Source organism: Vombatus ursinus, unplaced genomic scaffold, assembly GCF_900497805.2.
Source record: "Vombatus ursinus unplaced genomic scaffold, bare-nosed wombat genome assembly UNPS02014779.1, whole genome shotgun sequence".
In the NCBI taxonomy this organism is placed as follows: Eukaryota; Metazoa; Chordata; class Mammalia; order Diprotodontia; family Vombatidae; genus Vombatus; species Vombatus ursinus.
The window spans coordinates 51,942,651-51,969,102 of NW_020954557.1; the positions used below are offsets into that span (position 1 = coordinate 51,942,651).

A 26,452-nucleotide genomic window follows, 5' to 3' on the forward strand; every position below is an offset into this window, starting at 1 on the left:
CTCTTAAGTTTAAATGAACATATGTTAATTTCCATCAAAACATGATCTGCTAAACTACCATAAATAAAATACATATGAACAATTAAATCTTTTTCTTACAATAATTACTTTTACATTAAAAAGTCACCATCAACTTCAGATAGATTGAAAATTAGGACTCTAAATCTGATCATTTCCAAGTATTAGTTAATAATCTTGCACAGGCCCGAGAATCAAAAAACTTGGAGCTTTGATCTATACAGGTTGGCAGGTATCACAGAGTTTGACGGGTCAGTGACTGAAATATGCATTTTTAAATTTAGCTCTTTTTTTTTATCAAAAATGTCTGATTTATTTCAAAATCCTTGTATGAACTTGTATTTGTGCAATGCCACTGTCCCAAAAGCTAGAAAGAAGAAACAAAAGCATCTGGAACGTTAACTACAGTCCTTTTCTTGGTCCACAGTTTAAAACAATGCTGAGACTAGGAAATCCAATTAAATTACAGTGTATTTAAATATAGGAAGGTGATTTTGGGACAACTTAACCTGCTACACAGGGACGGTCTCAATCACTGATGACTTGATGCATTCTTCGTGCAATCTGCTCTTTTCCGAAAGGCTTAAGGAATTTTCAGCAGGATGCTCAACTATGTGACTGTCACCATTCAAAGCAGAAACATATCTCTCTGGGGAGGGACCTTTCAAATAAGAGTGAAATTCCACTTGAGGGTGGTTTGGCCTGTGTTCAGGATATAAGCTAGTACATGGCACATGGCTATCATTTTCTGACGAAGAGCAGCAGACTATTACAGAGGGGTTTGCAGATGGGTAATGGGAGCTACCATAGCTCTCTTCTGTTTGTCGGGCATAGTCAACAAACTGTTCTGATGTCATGCTGTAAGGCACCAGAGAAAGGGTACCATTTTTAACAGTTTCTCTTTCAGAATAGTTCTCAGGAATTTGATTTGTGGTGCCTGGGGCATGGTTGTCTATTTGGTAATATAAAGTTGAGGAGCTAGTGTAAAAAGAGGCATTCTTAGAGTGGCTTTCATGTACAGTAGTGCCATCGGAGTAGCAGAGAACTGAAGGAAGAGGCACAACTTCAGCATGGGTGCCCAGACCTTCCACAAAATGATCTCCTTTCTCATCTTCCTCATCTTCCTCCTCTTCTTCTTCCTCCTCTTCCTCTTCATCTGATTCACTTGGTGCTAGACTTTGTGTGCTGGAATCTGTAACTCCACTACAAAAGCTACTCCCGTCTTCTTCCTCTTCTTCATCTTCCCCTTGGCAATCTAACTCCTCTGCCGACTGCAAATGCATCACTGTTGTTTGGGGTTCTGTTTCAATCTCAAAATTCTCTGCAATCGAATATTCCACAGGGTGGCCAGCAGGGCCCATAGAACTAGTGTGAGCATTTATCTCACTGTGGCAGCCATTCAACGTGGGAATTTGCTGCTCTCGGTTTTTCTCCAGTTCGAGTTTCATTATTGTGTGCAAAAAGTGAGTCCGGACTCGGATAGGATTAAATTCAATCCTACCTGCTGTATTACTACATCCCTCTTTAGTGCAACCACATGGGAAAGACATCCGATCCACCTTAAAAAGAGAGAGAGACAGAGACAGAGAGAGAGAGAGAGACAGACAGAGAGAGAGACAGAGAGACAGAGAACATATTATGAAAACATGACAAATAAAACAACTCAGGTCTTTTCTATGACTGAGTGAGAGTCTTGATTCAGGGAATTTAAATGATTAGCAGGTGATTAGCAAACTAGAACTCAATTTAAAAAAGTGAATGAAATCAGGTTTTTTGTTTTAATAGCAATTACTTCCAAATTCATGGTTTTCTCTAAAATGAAAACTACTCACAATCTCAGGAATAGTTAATTTCTGCTTAGAGGAGAAAAGTATGTTCCATCATCTGTTCTTTGGAATTAAGATCAAGACTCAGCATTTGTCTTCCTTTTCAGTATTTTTTTTTCATTTACATTATTGTAGTCCCGTGTGATTCTGCTTATTCCATTTTGCATTGTTTTATATCCACCTTCCCTTGTTTCTCTGAATTCTTCCTTTTTGTGATTTCTTATAACATTCCATTAAATATCTATCAGCTTGATTAACCAGATCCCAAACAACAGGTACCCAGTTTGCTTCTAATGTTTCCACACCATCCTTCCTATATCCTCACTGCTTCCCATCCTTTCTCTAAGTGCTCTTCCCCCCTCCCCCCACACAGTCTTTCTCACTCTTCTGATTCATCATAACATGCCAACCCCCTTGTTTGGTGCATGTGCCTCTCTTTTTCCCTTCCTCTGTGTCTTGGCTAAAGAAACACTCCAGATTAACACCACTTGACTCCATTCACTCCAATAGTCTTCCCTTGGTTTTCTTCCTCCATTTCTAGATCCTCAGCCCTTGTGTGTATCTACATAGTTCTACTTATGGTTGTGTATATTCATGTTCTCATCCCATACACTTCTTTGTTTTTGTTTTCTCTCTCTACCATTTGACCCTTATATTACATTGCAAAGCTTCTCAAAGCCAAAGATTTTTCTACTTTATTAACTTTCCAAGATTTTTGGATAGTCATCAGTACACTGTTAAGTGCTCAAACATCAAATGACACAGCTCAACTCTTCAAGGTATAAGACTTTATATGGTTATAGCTCCTCTTTTTAATTTTTTTCTTGTTTGTCCACATCACTGATCATAGACCTAGAGCTGAAAGCGTCCTCCGAGGCCAGTTAATCTAACTCCCCCATTTCACAGATGAGTAAATTGGGGCCCAGGAACTCAGTAGGTATTTACTGGCCAAGTTCCATATTTCACTTCAGCTTTCCAGAAAGCAGAAGAAATGAGAATATGTGGCCATGGTTGTCATTACTTTACTTGCGGTGGAATAAGGAGATAGGAGCCATGGCAGTGGGAGACTTTTTTAGTTCTTTTGGGAGAAAGGAAGGGCAACCAGTTCCTATGCTGTCATTCTGCTACAGCAAAAACCAAAATAACTTCTACCAGTAAATCTGTTTTCATTGCCCATTCCCCCCCCACACATCTGGGTTTCTCCTCCTCTCTATCCCTCAGGCAGCATTAAGGGTCACCTTTTATTGATTGAAGTGGGGAAATAGGCTCAGAGTATAGCAACTACCCTCACATTATTGCAGGGGTGAGCTTCTCTATTGGGGAAGCCAAGGCTCCTCAGGAAATTGACAGTTAAATAATCACAGAAAGTAACAGAGAGGGACAGAGCTGGATGGCATCTAATCCAATGTTCTCTTTTTACCAATGAAAGGAACAAATCCTAGCTTATATACATAATAACAGAGACTGAACCAAAATCCAGGTTTGTTGATCCCTAGTCCAGTATTCCTTCCATTAAATACGCTGGCTTTTATTAAATATCACTTGCATACTACATGGAAGGTTAGGCAACCAGACACATTAATAGCAGAATCAGAGGCTCAAAGGATCATAGGTAAGCACTCTTCATTTTACAAATGAGGAAATGGAGACCCACAGTGGTTAAACAACTTGTCTAGGTCACATTGCTAGGAGGTATCTGAGGTAGGATTCCAATCCAAATCTAGCCCTCTATTCCCTACACCACGCTGTCTCATGTTTTTTAGAAACTTAAAGGATTGGGATTGCCATTATCTTCTCTCAGGCTACCTGTTTAGACGCCAAGAGAAGTTCTTAGGCGCTATAAATTACAATTCAGCCTATGCATAAATGCCTGCCAAGTAGCAAATGTACTCCAAACTTTTCCACATGTCGTATTGCACATTTAGAGCCACATTCTATATAAATACATCTTCTAGGTGTCCACAGTTACTATGTTTGCCTTTCAGTTAATCTCATCCATCACCTTCACACCCGAGTCCTTGCCCTTGAGTGTGTCTTGGTGCCAGTCCCTTCTACATCCGGCAATTCATTACACACGATACAACTGCCTGTTTAGTGGTGGGTTTCTAATCTCTTTACTTCCAAATCCCTGTTCCACAGATCTTTACCTGGCACTTGATACCCGCGAGGCTGCAAGTACAAATTTCCGGATCACAGAATACTCTACAGTCGCAGCCACAATCCTCTCTTGATAGGCGGATGGCCCGCAGCTCATGTTTTTCTTCCACATCAATCTTTTTCACTCCGGAGGCTCGAAGCAGCGCCCTTCGTTTCTTTGTTGGCAGGGGTTGCAGGAAGAAGTATTCGTCTACCTCTGTGTTGTCTAAATCAATATCATCATCCGAAATGTCATCTAATGTAAGAGTGCTGGCTTCTTCGGATTCCACGGTACCATTCTTAGTCATCTAGGAGCGTAGAACAGTAAACAAGAGGCTTAGCTCATTTCAATCCTACAGCCCACACTTTTATCATGTGTATCTGGCAGTTCTAGTACCATTTTCTCTCCAAAACAAGTGCAGCTAACTATTCCATACCACTTGATATGCATAACCCAAAAGAATCATAGTAAAAGGTTTATCCCCCTATAGACAGAAATATTTTAGCAGCCATTCCTTTTCTTAATAGTCAGAGAAAAAAATTAAAACTATAAAATTATAGTCTTTTAGACACCCTGATAACAGTTAGATGAAAATAATTAGAACTGTGAACTTCCTGAGGTCAGGAGTTGAGGAGTTCTTAAAACCTATTGCCCATGCTTTGTGAGGAAGGTAAGGGGTTATAAACACACATCAGTTAATGTCATTTTGGGACCTGGTTTGGGCAGCTCTGATGTTAGAATAAATACACCCTTGTACAGACAGAGGTGATAGCATCTTAATGGAAGTCATCTCAAGCTAAGTCAGCAAATACACTGTCCTTGAAACCACGACACTGAATACTGGGCTCCCAGAAAAGATATATTCCAGGAAATAAAGTTCTACTGCATTATGATTTCAGGATTTCAGACACAACTAACCGACCAGAATGTTGAGGGGCTGAGAACTCTGATAGGAAGAAATGAGGAGAGTTTGAGTATACTGACAGAGAAAAAGAGGGGAACTGTCTAGAAGCTTAGCCCAAAATAGAACCAACCAAGAAATTCTGCTCTAGAAAGAACAGTTCAAATTTATGCACACTTGCAACTAAAAAATACCAAGGGGTTTGTTTTACACATAACAATTTCGTACATATAACCATGTTTACCTTCTTTATTTGACTATTTTCATTCACTGGTAAACTTCATTAATTGTAATTTCCATAATAGTTTTGGATTGCAAAGCAATTGTCTTTTAACGCTTTCATTACTCTTTGACATTCTCCTTCACAGAAAAATGTTGGCCAGTCAACTATATTTATAGAGAAACCCCTGCCCTTTGTAGGGAAGGAAACAAAGCAAACATTGGCCTCTGCCCTCAGGAAGATAAAACACTCAGATGGAACCTCAGAAGAAAGCTAGACAAAGACGTCCCAGCAATTGCTAACTAATAAATCACAGAAGGTCACTGTCATGCATTTCTCTAATGTCAATTAATGACCTTCGCTTATTTTTAGAAATCCTCTAGATCCTTTCACAATGGTCTTTATGATGTTGCCTACGTGACCTGTTTGTGGTGCTTTGCTTGCTCATAGGTGCTCTTCACTCTCTTCCTTGACTTTTGTTTTTATCCTTAAAATTCTTCTTGTGTTTCTACCTGGCCCATTAAAAGTACCTAGGTTTGGTTTCTAGTTATCATTGTTATTCATTTGGTTTAAGAGAAATGACTATTAATAACCAATGATTTGGAGAGAACATTTCTAAAGTCCTCATTTCCTTGTTCAAAGCCCAGTCTTTGAAGGACATTACTGACCTCTGCAAAGAATTTACCCCACCTAGACCATCTTATCTTGGGAATTCCTGCCCATTGTAATCTACTCAGGTTTGGGTGAGGATCAATTATTTGATTAGATTGCCCTAGACTGGGCAATTTAGAAGTAAATGACATCATCAAAGTTACATGCGGCCAACCCATCACTGGAGTGGGTCCACCTCTCATTGTAATATTAATTCTCTCATTAATTGTTAACCAATCAGAGTTGACTGCCATCCTCAGGAACACTCACTCTTCCAAGGGCATACAAACTGTGAGCCCATTGCCATGAATCCTCTTTGGTCAAAGAGGGATGGTCAAACAACAATTCTTTTTATTAATAAAATAATAGCATTGTCAATAAATGATTCATTACCTAGAAACTGTATCTCTCAAACTTTTTAAACATCAGAGCTTAAAGTAAGATTTTTTTTTCTTATTTGCAAAGATCCTCATGCTAAAAGATTATGAGGTATAGAATAGACCATCAGTTTCTGTGGTAGTGAAAGTTGTGTCAATTAATAAGGATAGAGCCTGGACCTATGATTTCCTTGATGTAGGGAAGTCCCAGATGAGGAAACCTTCTTTACCAATAAAGGTAAACAAACACCTTCTCTGCAACTTATGGTCTTAGAACTGCCTAGAGCATTGAGGGTTTGAATGATTTGCCCAAGGTTAAACAGCCAAAATATTTCAGAAGGGACTTGAACCCAGATCTTCCTGGCTTTGAGGCCAGGCCTCATGTGCAAAATTAGGATGAAGTTTAATTAGTATGGAATTTTTGAAAAAGTAATATCATAGCAAAAACAAGAAATTTAAAAAAGGTATTCTCACTACAATAGAATATAGTTTAAATATATGCTTATATTTCAAATTTATACAATTACAGAATGATAAAATCACATAGTTGGTGGGAAACTCAGGAATTATCAAATCCAACTTGTACCCCAGTTTTAGAGTACCCCAACAAAAGTCATTTAATCTCTGCTCAAAAAACTCTGGTGATAAGAAATTCACTATCTACCAAGACTAGCTAGCATTCCACTTCAAAGCATCTCCTGTGTTTAGGGATTTTTCCCCTTATATTCAGCTGAATTCTCTACTCTGCAACTTCTATCCGCTGCTAGCAACTCTTGCCCCCAGAGCCAAGTAAAGCAAGTCTCCTCCCTCTTCTACATGGTAGTAAAAATAGGTGTTGAATAGTTCTGCTGTTTCTCTGGTCAGCCATTATGGTTATCTTATCCTATCAGTAGTCCAATTTCGCTTTTTTTTAATCTTTCTATTGTCCCCAAATGTATCTAAAGGGAATAATTGTTGTCCTTAGCATTCTTCATAAGTTTCAGTTCCATCTGGGATTTGATATTCCAGACATTCTTATAGTATCATACCACTTGTTCTTATTCACTCTAAGTTATTTGTACTTATTTCCATCTTATGTACATATCTTTTATTTTATTTTTTAATGACTAGTATTTTATTTTTTCCAATTAAATGTAAAGACAATTTTTAACATTCATTTAAAAAAATTTGAGTCCCAAATTTTCGCCCTTCTCCTCCCCCTTAAAATGGTAAGCAATTTGATATAGGGTTATATAGTACATGTCCTTTAAAAATCTGAATTGGTCAATGAGTTTCTTGCATACTTTTTTTTAATTGTTTTTTTATTTTTGTATTACCTTCATTTCTCTTTCTCAATTAACAAAAAATTGTTTTCTCTCCCTTCTTCCCCACTTCCTATTACAAAACCCTGTAATAAATATACATAGTCAAACAAAACAGATGCCCAACTTGGCAATGTCTAAAAATATATGCCTCATTCTGCATCCTGAGTCAGGAGATGGGTAGTATCTTGCGTCATCGGTCCTCTAGAATCATGGCTGATCACTGCATTGATCAGAGTTCTTAAGGAGTTCAAAATTGTTTGTATTTACAATGTTGTATAAATATTTCTCCTGATTCTGTTCACTTGATTCTGTATCATTTCATGCAAGTCTTCCCAGGTATCTCTGAAATGGTTCCTTTTGTCTTTTCTTACAGTACAACAGTATTGTATTACATTCATGTATCATATTCCTCAGTTGGTTGGCACTCCTTTAATTTCCAGTTCTTTGCTACTATAAAAAAAAAGCTGTAATACATATTTTTTTTTACACATAAGTCCTTTCCCACTTTCTTTAATCTCCTTGGGGGGATAGGACTAGTAGAGATATTGCTAGATCTAAGAGAGTTCCTTATATATTCATTTGAGTCTGTCTAGATAACTCCCTTTTTCTTTCTCATTGAGATTGATTGTATTATCAAAATTTTATTCCTGAACTTACTTCCCTTGTAGAATTTTAGGCTACACAAACCTACCTTTAAAATGAGATCTCCTAAAATCTTGGGTCTGTCCCCCCAAGTAGCAAGGCACCCAGAGGAAGAGACAGAAAGTAGCATATTCTAGGTGTATCAAACAAACAGCACCACCACCATGACCATTATTATTTTTTTTTTCAGACCTGGATGGATGCATTGTAGGCCCAAGAGTTTTGGGAGCAGCAGTGTCCTTCCAAAAACCAGACCAGCTTTCAGACCAGTCCCAGCAGCCATAATTAAGGAAGAAATTATTAGAGATGCTTTTTAATAGATGCCTAACACAGGGTTCTGCATTGTTGATTTCCCTTATTATCATGTTAATTCCTTGAGGGCAAAGGCTGTCTGATCTTTGTAGTTGTATTCTTAGCACCTAGAACAGTGCTCAACACTCTGTAAGCATGCCTAATGAGGGCAGCTAGGTGGCACAGTGGGTAGAGTGTCTTAGGTGTCAGGAAGACCTGAATCCAAATTGGTCTCAAACACTTACTAACTGTGTGACACTGAGTGAGTCACTTAACTCTGTTTGCCTTAGTTTCCTCATCTGTAAAATGAACTGCAGAAGAAAATGGCAAACCACTACAGTATCTTTGCCAAGAAAAATCCAGATGGGGACATGAAGTGTCGGACACAATTGAACAACAACCAAAAGCTTGCTCAATAATTGGTTTTTCATGCATCCAAAATGAGACACAAGTATAAAACAAGATTAAAAAAATAAATATCCTAGAATTGTGCATCTTAATGAGTGGCTTAACTTTCAAAGTAGGGGCACTAGGAGGGCGGACCATTATTCTATAATGCAGTTTCATTGTTTACCTTTTGGAACTGCTTCCAAACCCACACAAGAAAATGAATCTCTTGCTTCCAATATGGTTTTTAAAGCTGCAGTAACAATATCAATAGCCTCAGTGAGAAACGCATTTGAAAGCTGCATTATTTAATAGTTACAACTTATAAAACGTCACTTAACTGTCATCTTAGCTTGCAGGCCTTCAGTTGCCAACATGAGGAAGAAGAGCCCATGTTTGAGCAGGTTTATGAATTCTGATAAAATGGCACATAGAATATTACAAAGCTTAGCAAAAATGACTTTTTATTAACTACAAAAGGTTTCACAAAGTACTAAATGAAATCATTAATAAATAAATGGCATATAACATTCAGAGCAAAAGTAAATAACCAAATCCTCCTATAGCATATTTCCACCTTGACCATTAAACTGTTTCACTCTCTGCCCTTCTTTTAACCCCTTATCCTGTCCCTGTATGGGTTCTGCTTTACAACTCAACATTTTAGAAGCTAGTTTTCTGAGTTTCAGAGCCCAGCTGCTACATGGACTTTCTAGTTCTAATCTCAACTGACTTTCCCTTAAGACTCTGACATGAAACCTTTCTTAGCTTCAAAATGGCAACCAACTCTTATTGAAATTCTGCTTCCCCAACACTGATCACCTGAGAATATTCTATCCTCATTTTTAGTGCCAATAAAAATGCCTATTCTTCTTGGTGAGTACTCTACTACATGCAAAGGTATATGCTTATATGGCCTAAGTGAGTAATGATGTGCAATAGTTCCCGGGTGCTTTTCATGCCTCATTAACTAGATTCTAGGCTCTGGGATAATTTAGAAGGAACCTTTGGACATTCTAGGGACTGTGGAAGGAATATTGTTTATGATTTTCCAATATCTTCTGATATTAAATTTTAAAAAATCAGCAGTCCCAGTCTTCAAATTTTTATTCAAAAGGTAGCAGGATGAGGTCTAGCATGTTTAATTTTAAAATACTTAAATAATACAAGGCTACAAGTTCAAATATAGAACCTATTTTGTAATTATTATCATTGCTCAACTACACTGCATTCTCATTCTGTTCTTTTGTCTGCTTTTCATTGAACTGCTAGTTCCATAAAGCCCTAAATACAAAAACATTATACTATATGAGTATGCTCCGATTTTCTTTTTGCATGCATGCTATATAATTATAATCACTAAAACTGAGTAGAGCACTCCCCCTTGTTGATCCTGTCATCTTTTGTCACTCTGACTGGTTTTTCTTTGTATGCTTCCTAACCAAACTTTGCCCTTGACCCCACAAAATAATTCTCCTTTTGTAAATGCCCTAATTTTGTTTTCAATTGATTTTGGGCATCAAATGAAATTAGGTACATAACATGTTTTGCAAGCCTTAAAGCAGTATACGAGTGTCAACTATCATCATCATTATTATTAAAACTTTATTTCAAAGCCCTTCATCAGCTTGCCTCAAACCATTCCTTTTGGCTTATTTCCTGCCACCTCCAAGCTGTTTCCAAAGCAGTGCTCCATTATGGCAATGTCTTTATACCTCTAGCCTTGCTAAGTGGTCTTTTCCTTCTATCATTTAAAGTTCTTGAAATCCCACCTCTTTAAGATACCTTCCAGATTAGTATTAGGATAGCTGACAGTTTCAATCTGTTATATACCCACTCTTTTTTTTTTTTAGGCTATTGGGGTTAAGTGACTTTCCCAGGGTCACACAGCTAGTAAGTGTCAAGTGTTTGGTCTGAGGCTGGATTTGAACTCAGGTCCTCTTGACTTCAGGGCTGGTGCTCTATCCACTGCACCACCTAGCTGCCCCTATGTACCCACTCTTGACATAGAACTCTTTGGATTATTCTTTCTGATTCCTTCCAATTACATATTCAACCTTGTACCTTGTCTTTTGCATTTGATGCATTATTTTAGGATAGAGACAGAAGGCTTGGCTAGAAAGTCTAGCTAATATTTGTAGAGAAGGAAAAAACATTGATCAAATTTGTAAGCTGTATTTCTGTTTAGTGGCTTATCTCTAGGGGTTAGCAATTGTTTTGTTTAAGTAAAGGAATCTGCCTTGATTATCATTATTAGTAAATCATGGCATCTTAGAGGTTTGATGATTTCCTTTGTTCTCTAGTCATTTTGTTTGTTTTCTTCCCATTTAATTAGAGAATTTTGGAACAGCAAGAAATGACCCTAGAGACCATCTTATTCAAAATCCTTGTTTTACTGATGAGAAAATGGAGTCCTACAGAGATCAATGACATGTCCAAGTTCATCGCACTAGTTTTGGTTAAAGATATAAATAGATACACCTGTTGGTTCCTCATACTTAAATGTTTCCATTGGTTTTCTGGTTCTCAGTACGATACACATGCCACAATAATATGTGGCATCTTTAAGTCTCTGTAATTCTGTCTTTCAAACACACTCCTCAATATCTATTTACCAATAACAAAACGAAACTGTGGTGGGGAGGGGGGAGTTGGGAAGATTCTCAGGATGATTTGTCTATAGAAATATGGCACATATGATCACCCATATGGCCCATAGAAAAGGACAATAATTCAGATTTTAGGAGCGTAACATATCCAACCTTTACATCCTCGTGCTCCTAGTTTTTAGCTTTTCTTTTATACATGGCCTATTCTATGCCAACTAAAGTTGCTCTTGCCCCCAGGAGGACTATTACAGCATTTTATACCTGAAGGTAGCAGAAAATAGCAAAGGAGATGAAAGTCTTGGGAGAAGGGTAGGGAAAGAATTGTGTAGAAACACTCCTAATGTGATACAATGCTACTGTGTTTATATTTTGTAATCGTTTGAATTTCTAAAATCATTCATTCCGCTGTGGGAAGCCAAGCTCAAGAAATATGCTTTTAGACTTAGGAACTCTTATCAACACAATAACCAACCACAGTTCCAGAGGACTTAGCTACATAATTCCAGGTAGAAAGGTGATGAAGTCAGAGTGCAGCTTGAGACATAGATGTCTGTCTGTCTGTCTGACTATCTTTTGGAGGGGAGGAGGACATGGTCAACATGGGGATTTGTTTTACTTGACTATACAAGTTTGTGACCTTTTTTTTGTTTTTCTTGCTTTCTCAGTCGAAGGAGGGTGAGGGAGAGAGAATGCAAACCTGAAAAAAATTGAATTAAAAATATAGATTCGGCTATTTTTCTTTCACTGTCCTTAGTTTTTAGTCATGACATATGACATATCACTTGTCTTTCATCCTCATATTTTTGTTTTAATTCTTGTTTATTTTTTCCCCATGTGTAAGTATTATGTTTCACATGACATAAAGTCATCAGGGGCAGGAATTGTGTTTATATGCATTTTGTTTGTTTGGTGTCTTCAAGGCTTCAGGGATCAGTGATATCATTCAGGTGGAGAATCAATCACTCTGCTAGTATAGATTGCAACCCCTCTCCACTAGCATAAATGATTTAATAAATTGCTATGGCCAAAAATTTCATCACCTAGCAGCAAAATTCTAGGAATGACGCTTTGAATTTATGGAGACAGGTCTTCAAGTGACAGATTTAGAGTATTTTGCTGGATTCATATTAAAAGTAAGTAAAAATTGCCAGGAATTTTGCCCAAAACTTGGCCTAGTCTTTGAAAACCTCTACATTTAAATAAGGCACTTCATTAGAATAAGGACTTTCTCTGTGTTGCTAGTACTAGACACAGTGCATGGCCCACAAGAGGCACTTCATAAACATTTGTTGACAACTTTAGTGAAAGAGCATCTTTTCAAAGCATTTATAAATAAATGTCTTCTGATAATAATGGGGATTTTGCTTAGCATCATAATCTATCATTGATACATTCTACACTTTTTCAGCCTGAGACAAATCTGTGCACTTGCCAAGACTAGGAAGGAGAGAATCTTTTTTCATTTCCAAACCAACTTGTCAAATTCTATTTTAGACCATTGCCCATCTATATCTCTTCTTTTAACACTAATTTTATCTATAAACAGGCACATACTTCCTATCTTTCTCCACCATGGTTAAGATCAAGATCAACTTCACCTTTCATGCTCTACATCCTCCTCAAAAACTGGCAAAGAAGAGTGAAAAAAATTCAAATGTCTGTAGCCCACTAAGTTATCAATATACTGGGAGATTTACTCAGAAAGGCACCATACGGTGTTCCAGTCTTTGCTATCCATTATTTACATCCAAATATGTGTATGTGTATAAAAGCAAGATCTTTTCTACTTTATAAAACTTATTTTTGCATGGCATCTTTAAATATTTTCATATTCATCATACCATTTTATCCTCACAATAGTAGCTTTTTGTGACTAATCATTGCATTCAAACTCAATACTCTCCTCCCCAGCTTCAATTACCCTGTCCCTATAAGAGATGTAGAAGAAAGCAAAGCTTCGTTATTTCTTTATGTTAAAGGAAGTTTATTTATGCTGTTTGTAAAGTTAGTAATAACATTTCAATAACATTTTACATTTGTAGAATTACTAAAATCCTTTTTATAAGGGTGCCTATCTGCTGCCTTCCTAATTGTGGGTCTAAATGAAAGGACCACGAGAAGAACACAGAAGACTGTGTGAAAGTTCCACTTACCAGCTGAGTGATCTTGGGTAAGTCACAGAATCACCTAATGACTGAATCAGCAAGCATCTCTGAGACTGTCCAGTAGAATCACCACCTGGAAAATGTCTCTCTCCACATTATACCCAATAAGTGGTCATCCAGCCTTTGTGGTAAGACCTCTCATGGCAGGTCACCTACTACCTTCCAAGGAAGTCTATTCTACATTGGTTCATTTCTAATTGCTAGGAAGTTTTTCCTCATATCAAGCCTAAATTTATCTCAATACTTCTTATGATCATCAGTCCAGTTCTGCCCTCTGGGCCAAGAAAACCAGTGTGGTATGTATACTACGTGATAGCCTTGCAAAGATTTCAAGACAGTTATCAAGTCCCCTACCCTGATTCTTCTGGCTAAACATTCTGAGTCCCTTCAACTAATCCTTCCATAGCAGGATCTGCAGGCCCTACACTCCCATGGTCATCTTCCTGTGGAAGCTCTCCAGGTTACTGAGGCCCTTCCTGCTATATGCCACCCAGAATTTCATACAATCTTCCCAAAGTTATCTGAGGAGGGCAGGGCAAAATGAGATGATTACACCCCTAGTTCTGGATACCATGCCTCACTTCTCAGAGTATCAGTTTTCTTATCAGTAAAACAATAACAATAATACTCACACCACTTGTCTCACAGGGTTGATGTGGAGGATCAAATAAGATAGTACTTAAAACAATTCATTACTCTTAAGACTCAGTGTAAATTAAGCAATAGCTATGAGATGAAACAAATAGAATAATATTCATAGGAACAGAGATTCATAGTATCATTCGACTCTTTAAACACATTTTAAATACAATTGAGCTACAATTTAGTCTTTTTGGCAGATTTCAAAGACTATGATTTCCTAATGTTAATATAAACGCTGGTTACTGTGAGTGGAAGTGTCTGAAAAATTATGAAAATAATGCAATGTAGATCATTATTCTATGTGGAAGCTATGTTTATTACTGAAAATATCTTGGTCACTTAGAAGTTATTAACATAAGCAAATAATGAAAAAGGGTATAAAGAAAAAGAAGAAAGAACAAGGAAGTGATAGGACCATAGCTTACAGAACATGGTAAGATGTTAAAAGATAAAAGAGGGAAAGTGGAACTATTCAGCTTCTCTTTTGTTTCTATCTTCTTTATTAAGGATATAGCCTACATAAGAATTATCCTAAAACCGGAAAGGGTAGGTCAAACAGTATTAAAAGGGAATGAAAAATTGATGGTTAAAAAGCACCAAGTCCTTTCAATGATTTCAAGTTGCTAGACCCTGACAAATTATATCCTAGGGTAATAAATGAGATCACAGAAGAAATATTAGTAATGTTTGAGATATCATGAAGAATAGGCTGAGAGATGGGCAAATATTATGGCAATTTCTCAAAGAAGAAAAGGCTAGACTCTGAAAACCACAGATTAAATCACTATCACAATGGTTCAATCAGCATTTGGAATCCATAGCAAATGCTCTCAATAAATACTTGTCAAATTGCATGTCACCAAGCAAGCACGTAGGAAGAAGTCAATATTTCATGGTACCAAATAACAACTCATATATCTATGGTATTTTAAGGTTTACAAAATCTTCCCTCCCACCAAAAATACTGTGAGGAAAGTAGTACCAGCATGATTAATCCCATTTTCCAGATGAAGAAAATGAGACTCAGAAAGTTAAGCGATTTATTCAAGCATCACTTAGCCAGTGAGAGTCAAAACTTGATCCTAACATTTCTGAACTCAAAGACCAAACTCTTTTGACTGTACCATAATGGCCATAATAATAATTAGGTAAATAAAGTTTTGTCATCTTTTTCTTCTCTTCTCTTCTCTTCTCTTCTCTTCTCTTCTCTTCTCTTCTCTTCTCTTCTCTTCTCTTCTCTTCTCTTCTCTTCTCTCTAAACAAGTCAAACATTGCATAATGTTGGCAGGACTTTATAAACCGAGCAGGTCACTACAGAGTTGACCAGCACAATAAATCTTGCTGACTCCACTGCTCTACAAGATGAATGTCAATTGCACAGAGTGGAATTGAAGATCTGGTGTAAGAGCAGAGAATCCTGGAAGAGACTTTGGAGCCATACAGTCTAATTCTCCTTATGTTGTAGTTCAGGAAACTGAAGCCCTGGAAGTTAAATGATTTGCTGGAAGTCGTATAGATTTTATGTGTCAGAAAAAGGATTTGAATATAATTGCTTATTTAATTATAATTTGAAGGAAGACAATTTCCAAAATTTATCTGAATTGATCAGGCATGGAATTTTAAAGATAAAATGCCACCTTACATATCCTTGCTTCAGGTCTGTCCCCACCACAATCCATGCTCTACACAATTGCCAAATTGGTTTTCCTTAAGGGCATTTAACCATGTCACTCTCCAACTCAGTAAACTCCACTAGCTTCCTTTTGCTTCTAGAATAAAATATGAACTCCTCCAGCTGTCTTTGGAAGTCCATCACAAACTGCCCCCAGTCTATTACTCCGTATTCTATGGTGCAGTCAAACTGGCCTTCTCTCTGTTCCTCACCGATGGAACACCATCTTCCATTTCAGTACCTTTCCGTCAGCCATGCCCCATGCCTGGAATATCCACTGTCCTCATGGAATACTTCACTTCCTTCAAGATGCCCCTTCTACACAACGTCTTTCCTGATCATTAGTGATCAAAAACAACTACTAGCGCTACACCTACATTTTAACCATCTTATATTCATTGTGTCCATATGTGCAGTCTCCTCTGTCAGAATGAAAGTTCCTTCCAGATAAGAATTGTTTCATTCATTCTTTGTATTTGTATTGCTAGTACCTAGCATCATGCTTGACACATAGTAAGCACTTAATAAATGCTTGTTGATTGATTGCTCAATTGGTGGTGACCCACCTTCTCAAACTCTGTTACCAATGTACATAAATTCCCCCTCTGCACTTGTCATAATTGTATATTTATATGGCTTGATATATTATTACTTTTAAGTATTATTAATTTTGATTTTGATCATTGATAATAATAATGATATTATTAATGGTATACATTATTTGTATCCTCAAATATTTTCATTTGTCTTTGCCCCATATTCAGTTAGGGTAAAAGTTCCTAGAGGCAAAGGGTCATTCCTTTATTTTCTTTTTAACCAGCTATTTAGTCTGTATCATTTTTATTTGTTCATTCTATTTATTCATTCACCTGTCTATTTATTATCACTATTATTAAGTGTTCACTGAATATTTTGACTAACTGGCAAACATCCAACCAAATAAGTAACTATGGTACAGGTACAGTTTTTATAGTGTTAATGAAGATTGTTATGAAAACCTTCAGAAATATCAACAGTTTATGGGCCGAAGTAATGACTATAGTAACCAAACTTTAATTTCTTATTGTTCTTAGAGCATTCTGGGACTCTGACTGGGGAGGGTTCCAAGGCTAAAGTGCCATGAAAGCTAGAGACTGGTGGGTGGGGAAAGAGAGACTGACAGAAAGGTTGGGAGTAGAAGAAACACAACATGGCTTTCATTCTGATTTGTGCTCTACAAATTCTATGGAATCATTAACAACATTTGTCACACTACCTGTGTAATCTATGCCTTAAGGACACAGCCTAAGATGCACAATTTGAAGAAGTGGCACAGAAAGTAAAGGTAAGATATGACCACCTCTTCGACATGGAGAAGAAAGGAGTTTAAAAAAAAAGCAACAAAGTTTCCACTAAAAATTCGTGACTGAGAACCAGGTCATAGAGTGCTTTCCTAGTGGCTGATGAAGAATGGGATAAAAGTGCTAAGTGCAGTAGCCATCCAAGCACTTTAGAAGTCTGAACTGAGATGAAGAATAATCTAGGGTCAAAAGTCATTCACGTTTACACAGTAGTCAGGAGCTCTGAAAGCAAAATGAAATCTCTGAGACAAAGAGGGCAGAACCCCACAGAAGACCTTGCTTTGGACCTAGAAACAGTCATGATTCTAAGGTTTCTCAAATGTTCAAGTAGCTGCTTAATTAATTTTGCAGACACAAATAACATTCCTACAGGTAAATAGAAAAACTGAAAAGGCTGACACACTTGTCTAACAATGTAGTACAGATGAAGAAATCCATGCATTTCATTTGGAAGAGATGACTTCATTGATTACGGCCAAGTGCATAGTAGGTTTGAATGAATTTGATTAAAGAGAAGAAAAAAGACAGTACTGCAATTTAAAAACTAGAATGTTACAGGGTTTTTTTTTTCCTAGAAACTCATAGAGAAAATAGATATTATTTAATTAACTTCTTTTATTAACTGCTTAGTGACAATGTCTGGAATGCTAAAAAACGAAATTAAATACATTCCAAATCCACCTTAACTCTCCAAATGGATTAATTCAGAAAACATATAGTATTGTGCCTTGATACATTTGACTAACAATTAAGGGCTGACTATAACTCTAAATAAGAAACATTCAGAATGGAAACCAATTTATTTTCCCATTATTTCAGTTGCACAATTTTTCTCACAAGAAACTCTTTTCCCCTTTGGATCTGTGCTATCAATTGTAAAGTGCCAATTTTCAAATAGGAGCACATATTTGTAAAACATCAGAGAAGTCCTACCCAACAGAAAGAAAATCTCCTTCATATATAAACATGCATCTGGATAGTAGAGACTTTCTCAAATTTTTAGTTTGTGGGAGTCACTTTACTGGTTACGTACTAATGCAAGATCAATAAATGCTTGCCAGTTACATCCTACTCTCTTTGCACCCACCAGCTGCCTGATTTTTCTGACTTACAGCGGCCCAGGTTTGGAGCCAGGGAAGACAGGCTGTTCAAATAGAAAGTGGATGTTTAAAATTATTATTATATTATTATATTCCTGGGCAAGATTGGGAAGCAGACCAAGTTTGTCTTTGGCACCCCTGCTTCTCTGTGCCTACCCCCCCCCATCCTCCAAAGGACTAGGTTTCTCAAGTCGTAGAGGAAAGTGACTGAAATAATTTGTTCATAGTACCCGGGGACACTTGTATTCCAAAAGGACATCCAAAAAAGAATGATTCTTTAACAACGAGATTTCAAACATCAGCAGGGGAGATGTTTTGAGGGCTGAGGTTTCTTCCCTGTACCCTCTGAATTCCACTCTAGGTGAATGCCTACCCTATGGCATATAAAGATGACTACAACTAATGTCACCAGCATGACATACTACCAGATTCCTTCCAGCCTGTAGAATGGTGGAAAGTGGACAAATATTCATCATTAAGATGCTATGCTATTATTATATGTCATTTTGTAAAAAGCACACAGTCTCCCTGCCTCTTTTTTGAACAATGAAAACATTACTTTCTATCAACTGGATAAAATAATACAAATTGATTCTATTTGGGCACTTTCTTCTTATTTTCAAATTGATATACCAAAGCTAGTAATATTTATCTTAGGCATGGCTTCTCTGCCAATTTAAAAATAGTTATACTATTTAACAATCAGGTCATGAAGTACAATGGAAAACACAATGGTATGGGAAATGAGAGGATGTGGGTTCAAATCCTGCCTCTGACTTTTACTGCATGTGTGATCTTGGGCAAGTCATTTAACTTCCATTGACCACAATTTCTATCTCTGAAAATGGGGGGTGGAGAGGGGACTGGCCTAATTGTCTCAGGTACCTCATAGTTCTAGATCTGTTCTGGGAAATACATTACTCACTGGGAACACAATGACAAAAATGAATACAGTCCTGCCTTCATGGAAATTTTATTCTACTTTAAAAGATATCATTTCTCCACAAACACGATGTAACACTGGCGCATAAAAATTAAGGCACAAAATTTAGGAAAAGAGTGCTTATTGTATATCTTGCTATTCATAGATTTCCTAGGAGGGTATTCTTTAGCTCAATTTAACATTTCAACTTAATTAAAGAATACAATTACAACCACACTGTTATTCCACAGATTCAGTTATCAGCCAAACTAGAAACCACAAGACATAAATTATGTTCAGTAAATAAACCTTTATATAGCATCCTATTAAGTGTATTGAAACACCTACATGCTTTAACATCTGTTTTTTTTAACAATTAATCTATTTAATAACGCAAACTTTCCTAATACCCAAGAATATATTCCTTGCTACTGAAATAATATTCCTCAACAATTTCTACACTAACGCATAATTAAAATCAAAATTCTATATTAATAGAACCTGAGAACATATTCCTCAGACCCCAATTAGTTTGTTAAAACGCTCACTTTCCCTGTATCCGTAAAAGAAAATTTACAAAAAGTCAGAAAAACACACTGCTGGATATACTAATCAGAAAATATCCCTCGGTACAAAGAGACTGACCTTAAACAAACAAAAAATAATTTCCCCAAAACCCCATAAAATTATGTTGAAATATAAATAATTAAGTTGCAAAAGTTGGTCGCCCCAGACATTCGAAGACAATGTACTCTCCCCACCCCTCAATATTTTATCACACTATATATATCTCACATTCAGAAATGATTTTTGGGGGGTAATTTTCACATTATTCATCTTCCCATGTGGCTTCTGATCAGTTCTTTTTAAATCAGCTCAAGCTCAGATCGTTAGACCTCCACTATTTTTCTAAACCACATTCACGTGTAGGTGGTAGGAATTTTAAATATCTTTTCCATTTTTTTTTTATCCCAAGGAAAATCAGTAAACTTTTCTTATCAGCAACAAACCAAGGTAAGTCCCTCGCCCAGGATATTTTTTTTTCAAAAGTAGACAATAAAGTGCTTCCTCAGATTTCCAACCCAAACACAATTAAAAAGGAATCGATTACAATGTGTTATTTTTATTATTATTCCTTTTAAGCTTCAGCTGTTTTCTCTCTCACTCTTTATCTCTGTTTCTCCCCCTCCCCCCCCCCCCCGCCTTTTCTCTCTGTCTCTGTCTCTCTTCTCTCCGTTCTCCTGCCTCTCATAGAATTAGATATAGCTGAATAATAACTAAATCAATGTGCAGTCTTGCTCGGGGTTCTCAAGCTGTGTAGCTCCCACTAACATTAATGACTCACACAACGTCTCTCAAAATGTGCCACAATGAATCCATTTAGCATCAGACAAAAATCACAGACATAACAGCTGTTAAGAACCAGAGGACACAGAACCCAGCCATCTAACAAGGACTCCCTGGAGAGCACAGTCCTTCCCCATACACAGAGGTTAGGCACCATTAATTCACTCTTAGTAAATAAAGAGAATATATCACTGAACCTGTGCATTATTTTTTAAACTGATGCCTGGGGAAAAACAAAATCTCCATTTTCTTCTTTTTTGGGGGGGGGGTGGGTGGGAGAATGGAGTTGATGTGAATGGAGATAAGAGAAGAGGGAAATTGGAAAGCCAACCAGAAATCACTGTTGCAATGTTAAACAATATTTTCTGAAGCATGATACTTTGGTTGGTGGTAAAGTAACCATGAAAAAGAAAGCCTAGTGGGTCATACAGAAATTCCTTAGGAAACTGACAATGAACCCTGCTATTATTATCATTATTATTGATGATGATGATGATGATGCCAAAAATTGTGAATCATGCCCTTAGATTGAACTGTTGTCAATTTCTTTGGGGCAAATGCTTCACAGTGATATCTGAAACAGAGATAAGCAAGGTAAAGAGAAAAAGTAGATGTTTGAAAACATATCAAAGCTTTCCAAGCTTACTTTAAAATAGTAAAGAAAGGGATAAAGTTTGGTGGATAGGTAATCTCATGGACTTCTGATATCCAACAAGTTACCCTTTACAAGGATCATAACCACTCTTGGGACATCCAAGACAGCATTTTCCTTAGCAGATGACAACTACAGGAGAGTATTTCCTAGGTATTGGCAAGGTAAGAAAATCAATGAGAATTTCAGGTATGGTTCCAACTGCTTATAGAATGTTACTAGGGGGTCTGTGATTGGATGAGTGTCTCTTCTACCTTATCTTAAAGCACAGTTTCCACCTGCTACACATTGGGAGTCTGACTAAGTACTCCCATGTTGTCTTCAACATGATGGCTACTGCTTTGTTTAAAATCAGAAGTGTATACCAGCTAGGATGTTCTATAAAATGCTAAATTTGGATTGTGGAGATAGTTGAAATCCAAAGGAAATTAAGAATTAAACTCACCAATTAATGAACTTACAACAGGGGTAAGAAAAAGATAGATTAATGTTTTTTACCTTCAGCTTTAAAGAGTTAAGTTTTTCCTCCCTGAGGTGCTCTCTTAACATCTCTCTATGGAGCCTCTCCTGTTCCATCGCAAATTCACCAAGGGTATATTGGCGCACACTGTTATGGCGGCTGGACATGCCCAATGTGCTTCCTCCTTGACTGGGAACACTAGTGAAACCTTGTCTCCTTGTGAAGTAGTAAACGGTAACGCAGCTAAAATGAACATTCTTCGTCCTCAGCCGCTTTTCTCGTTTCAGGATTGAGGAAGCTGCAATAAAAGGAAACAACTTGATGAAAACTTAGAGTGACAAATATACATTAAAGGGAAAAAAATGAGCATATATTTATAAATCAGATATTTACAAAGTGCAAACCTTAAAGTTATATAAATGCTATTATTATTATTAATATTAAGTTTTATACTTTAAGATACATATTTTTTTTTCCCTTCACGTCCAAGAGGACACTAGCAATAACATATCTGAGATGGGGCTGACAGAGAGGAAAGCATCTCCCTATCCTCTCCTTGAAATTCCTCTCTAGCCACCCCTAATCTATTTAGATAATAGTAGAAAAGAATTTTTAAAAATACTGTTCCAAAGGTTTTCCAGTGGAGACAAATGGCCCTTATATCATTAGTAGATAATAAATTCCCCTTCTCTCCAGTCTCTTGAATTTTTGTTTAATTAGGTTTTCTGATACAACCAATGGGATCATTTCAAAATTTCCCCCCATTCTTTGAGAAATCAGAATTCCAAGAGTTTGCACAGTATTTAGGGAGAGCTGGTGACCTTAAACCACATTTTATTCAATACTATTCAGTTTAGGTACATCTGCCTTAAATGACTTCTTTCAAGCCTTAGCTCAAATCCTGCCTTTTGCAGGAAGCTTTTCTCATTTCCCCACCCCCCATACTGTGCCACAGGTTGTGCCCTCCAACTTCATGGGTTACCATCTATCCACCAATCCACCCATCCACCTACCCATCCACCCATCCATCTATCCATTCTCTCTCGCTCCCTTCCTACTGCCCTCTCTATATGACAGCAAACAACTGTGTACTATGATACACACACACATATCATAGTACCTAGTTTTTCGTGTATTTTCTTCCCCATTAGAATATAAGCCCTTTTAAGACAGGGACTATGTTTTTGTCTTTCTTTGCATGCCCAGCACTTAGCACAGTGCCAGGTATGTGGCTTTTAATAAATGCTTATTGACTGATAAAAACATGATTAAATCCTATTTTTAAAGTCATTTCCAAACTGCTGGAACACTACATGTTAGTCTAATATTTTTTCTATAAGCAAAATTAAAAAATATGATAATGATGAGTTAAATTATTTTATTCTTTATTTATATGCTTAAAAATTTGACTAGCTTCAATCTCAATATTCAAGCAACATTGATACTTAACTATACCATAAAGATAGCATGGCAGTTTGTACTCTGCATGCTGTTATACTAATAGCAATAGACAGTCATAGAAGAACTATGATCAATACAACTTTGTTTTGATTTTTCCTTTATTTGGTATCTTTGGGACTATACTAAGTACAGTACCAACATACCATTACAGGGCTTTATCACAGTTGAGGTTAAAAGAGAGGGCAGGGAAATTCCTGGAGCATCCCAGCACTTTTTTTTTTCCTAGATGGAAAGTCATGGGTAACATATTACTAATCTTTTCTTGTAGTTTGAGAAGTAACAAAGATAATGAGTGGATCCATTGTAGGGATGGTGGGGGAGGGGGAGTAGGATGATAGTTACTGACACGTCCTCTCCAATAACAATGGGACAATTGTGACAAATACACTTGTTTTAAAAATTAAATATGATTTTAAAATATTAAAGAAATCTTAAAATTATCCTTGACATTGAGGCCCGAAGATAGAATGATAGAATTCAGAACCAGAGTCACTGCATGAGGAGTTTTAGGATAATGGAAAAATTTGTCCTCCATAAGCATGACTATAGTTAAAGTATTTTAATAATATTTGAAGTTATTTTTAAATGTCTCTACAAAGCCTGAAATGCTACAATGATTCTGAAAAGTCCATAATACTTAATACCTATGAGTTTAACCTGAACTTTGTCTATATAGTATGTCAGAACATAGCAGAAAAGCTAAAGATAATAGATTTCTTTCATAGATCTCGTTTATATAATTTACACTTTTCAAAAAATTTAAGACATGTAGGTAGAGTTCCCATAAGTGAGAGGCATACCATAAGAAGTCCTTTTTATTTATGTTTATATCCTTTCCAATGTCCCCTGGAACTTAGGGTCTTTTTTTGGGGGGGAATGGGGAAAGATGTTCCAATGGGTAGAAATTTTGGAGAATTGGAAAATAATCTCTCATATTTATATTGTGCTTTATGGCTTGTCAATCATTTTTATATATAATTTCAGTTGATGAGATACCATCACAAGACAACCCTGAAAAAAATCAGTCTCTGGAAGTAACAAACAAAATACCCAGCTGATCCTATGCAATTCTAGAAGATAAAAAGATTCTAAGTCTATATATGTCTGTTAGGAGTTAAGATAAGACATGTAAAATAAGAACAAAATCTATTTCAGAACATAATATTTAATGTGATGTAAAAGATAAATTTTGTGAGAAAAGACTGAAAAAAAAACAGGACTCATTACACTGTCCTATATTCCCTTGTTTAAATAGCTTACTTTACCAGACTACTTGTACTTCTTCCTAGGACAACATACCTACATACAGAGAGGTATTTAACCAGTAATCACTTGATGAAATCACTTGATGAAATACTCAATTATGGTAACCTATGAAATAAATACAAAATAGACCTCAATCTTGTATCTCTCTCTGATATTTTTCCAGTGGCTCTTATACAAAAGGGGTAAAGGGAAATGGGAATAAATAATCACAATTTTTAGACTGTATGTAAACATTAAAACTTGGCACTCCACACATGAGATTTTTCTTTAATGACCAAAAAATTGTGACACCAAAATTGGGAATTGAATCATATCAACCCAACCACATTTTTCCTATAAATGAAATCAGAAGATAGAAGGAAGAAAAGATGAATAAATGATACAGTAGAATTGTTTCACTGTTGGCCTAAAAGTAATAAGGAACATTATTTCATGAGAATCCTGATCATCTCACCTTACAGGGTTAATGATAAATAAGCATAGGCAAAAGGCCCTCTAGATTCTTCATTTTGTGTATGACAGGGTCTCATTAATGAGATCAACAGAAAATCAAGAGTTCTAACAATGCACATGGCAAAAAACCAAGTGGATGAAGAATGTCTATTGCCCAGGCTACAACAAGAAAATAAATGGGCAACCCATTCAGTTAGTCCAAAAGTACATATATCTTGGCAGATAACTGCAGCTTATATACCATCATCTTCTACAAAAGATGATATATAGCAATTCACTAAAGAACATGAAAAGATCCCTCAAACAAAGCCAATGTATGTCTTGATATTCAGTGACTTAAATGAGAGGATAAGCACAGGAGAAAAAAACATTGGAAAAACTCCTTAGGAAAAAAAAAAAGAAACCAAAGGACAGACAACTACTCAGAACCTTATACCTGTATAAAAATTCACATGTCACTGGATATGGCAAAGAATAAATATCACCTGAGAAAGAAGTTAACTATATCTTATCAGTTCTTGGTTACTGACTTAGCAGTCAGTTGTTTGTGTGCAGTCAGAACACTGACAACTTAAGAGCAGAGAGCAAAATCAACATGAATTTTAAAGAAAGAATAAATATGAGAAGATACTATGTATATTTATGACTCCAATCTCACCTATTAAAACAAGCTATTGATGCAAAAGAATTGCAGGGGGAGGAGTACAGCTAAGTGGTACAATGGATAGAGCACTGGCCTAGGAGTCAGGAGGACCTGAATTCAAATTCAGCCTTAGGCACTTACTAGCCATGTGATCCTGTGCAAGTCACTTAACCCCAATCACTTCCAAAAAAAAAAAAAAAGTGCAAGGGAGGGAAGTTGGTAAGGGATGACAACAAAGACAGTAGTTTTAACTATCACTATTTCTTATGGTAATTTTAGCTAATATAATTACCACAATGAAGTAGCAAATAGAAAAAAAATTAATCTTTAGAAGGCTTAGCATTAGACTCAACTAAGATTATACAAAGAGAATGAAGATGAGGATGAAAGTAGAATGAGGATGATGAAGAAACAGAAAATGGAAGGGATTTCCATGTGTCCCTGTAGCAAATTACTTCAAATATTAATTGCAATGGAACTACTATTTTAAAAAATTAAATTAATATTTTTGGAACTACCCTATTTGATTATACCACTTCTGTGGATGATATGCTACACGAGAAAGCAGGAACGACACTTAGGAAGATATAAGTAGGGAAGACTGTCTGGACCAGACCAAGTACCTACTGAAAAAATTTGTGCTGGAGGTAACACGATTTTGAAAGTACAGGATGATTGAATAATAGTTGGGAGGAAAAATTAAAATGTAAATAAACACAGTAAAGTACAGCAGAAAAAGCACTGTATTTCAAGGCAGGGAATAGGTTCAAATTCCGCCTTTGTAACCCAGATGATGCCATGCCCAAATTATAGGCCGAAATTTACCCATTTGTAAAATGAGGAGGTTGTACCAAAAAGGCCTCCAAGATCCTTTATAGATGAAAATCTATGATCTTATGATCTATAGTATAATCCCAGGCTATTAAGAAAATTACAAAAATAATCATTGAGGGGAGAGGGATGAAA

The 26,452-nt window shown here is 36.5% G+C and overlaps 1 protein-coding gene across 2 annotated transcripts in view; it reads right to left on the minus strand.

Moving 5' to 3' along the window:
• Positions 1–402: 402 nt before the first annotated feature.
• The window catches only part of CSRNP3 (cysteine and serine rich nuclear protein 3), a 122,756-nt gene continuing 96,706 nt past the window's right edge, over positions 403–26,452 (minus strand). For both annotated transcript variants that reach the window (XM_027866135.1, XM_027866133.1), the window contains exons 3-5: positions 21,702–21,961; positions 3,992–4,288; positions 403–1,577 (exon numbers count right to left, since the gene is read on the minus strand). In XM_027866135.1, the coding sequence (XP_027721936.1) occupies positions 531–1,577; positions 3,992–4,288; positions 21,702–21,961 (1,604 nt within the window). In that variant the 3' untranslated portion in view covers positions 403–530. The remainder of the gene's footprint in view (positions 1,578–3,991; positions 4,289–21,701; positions 21,962–26,452) is intronic.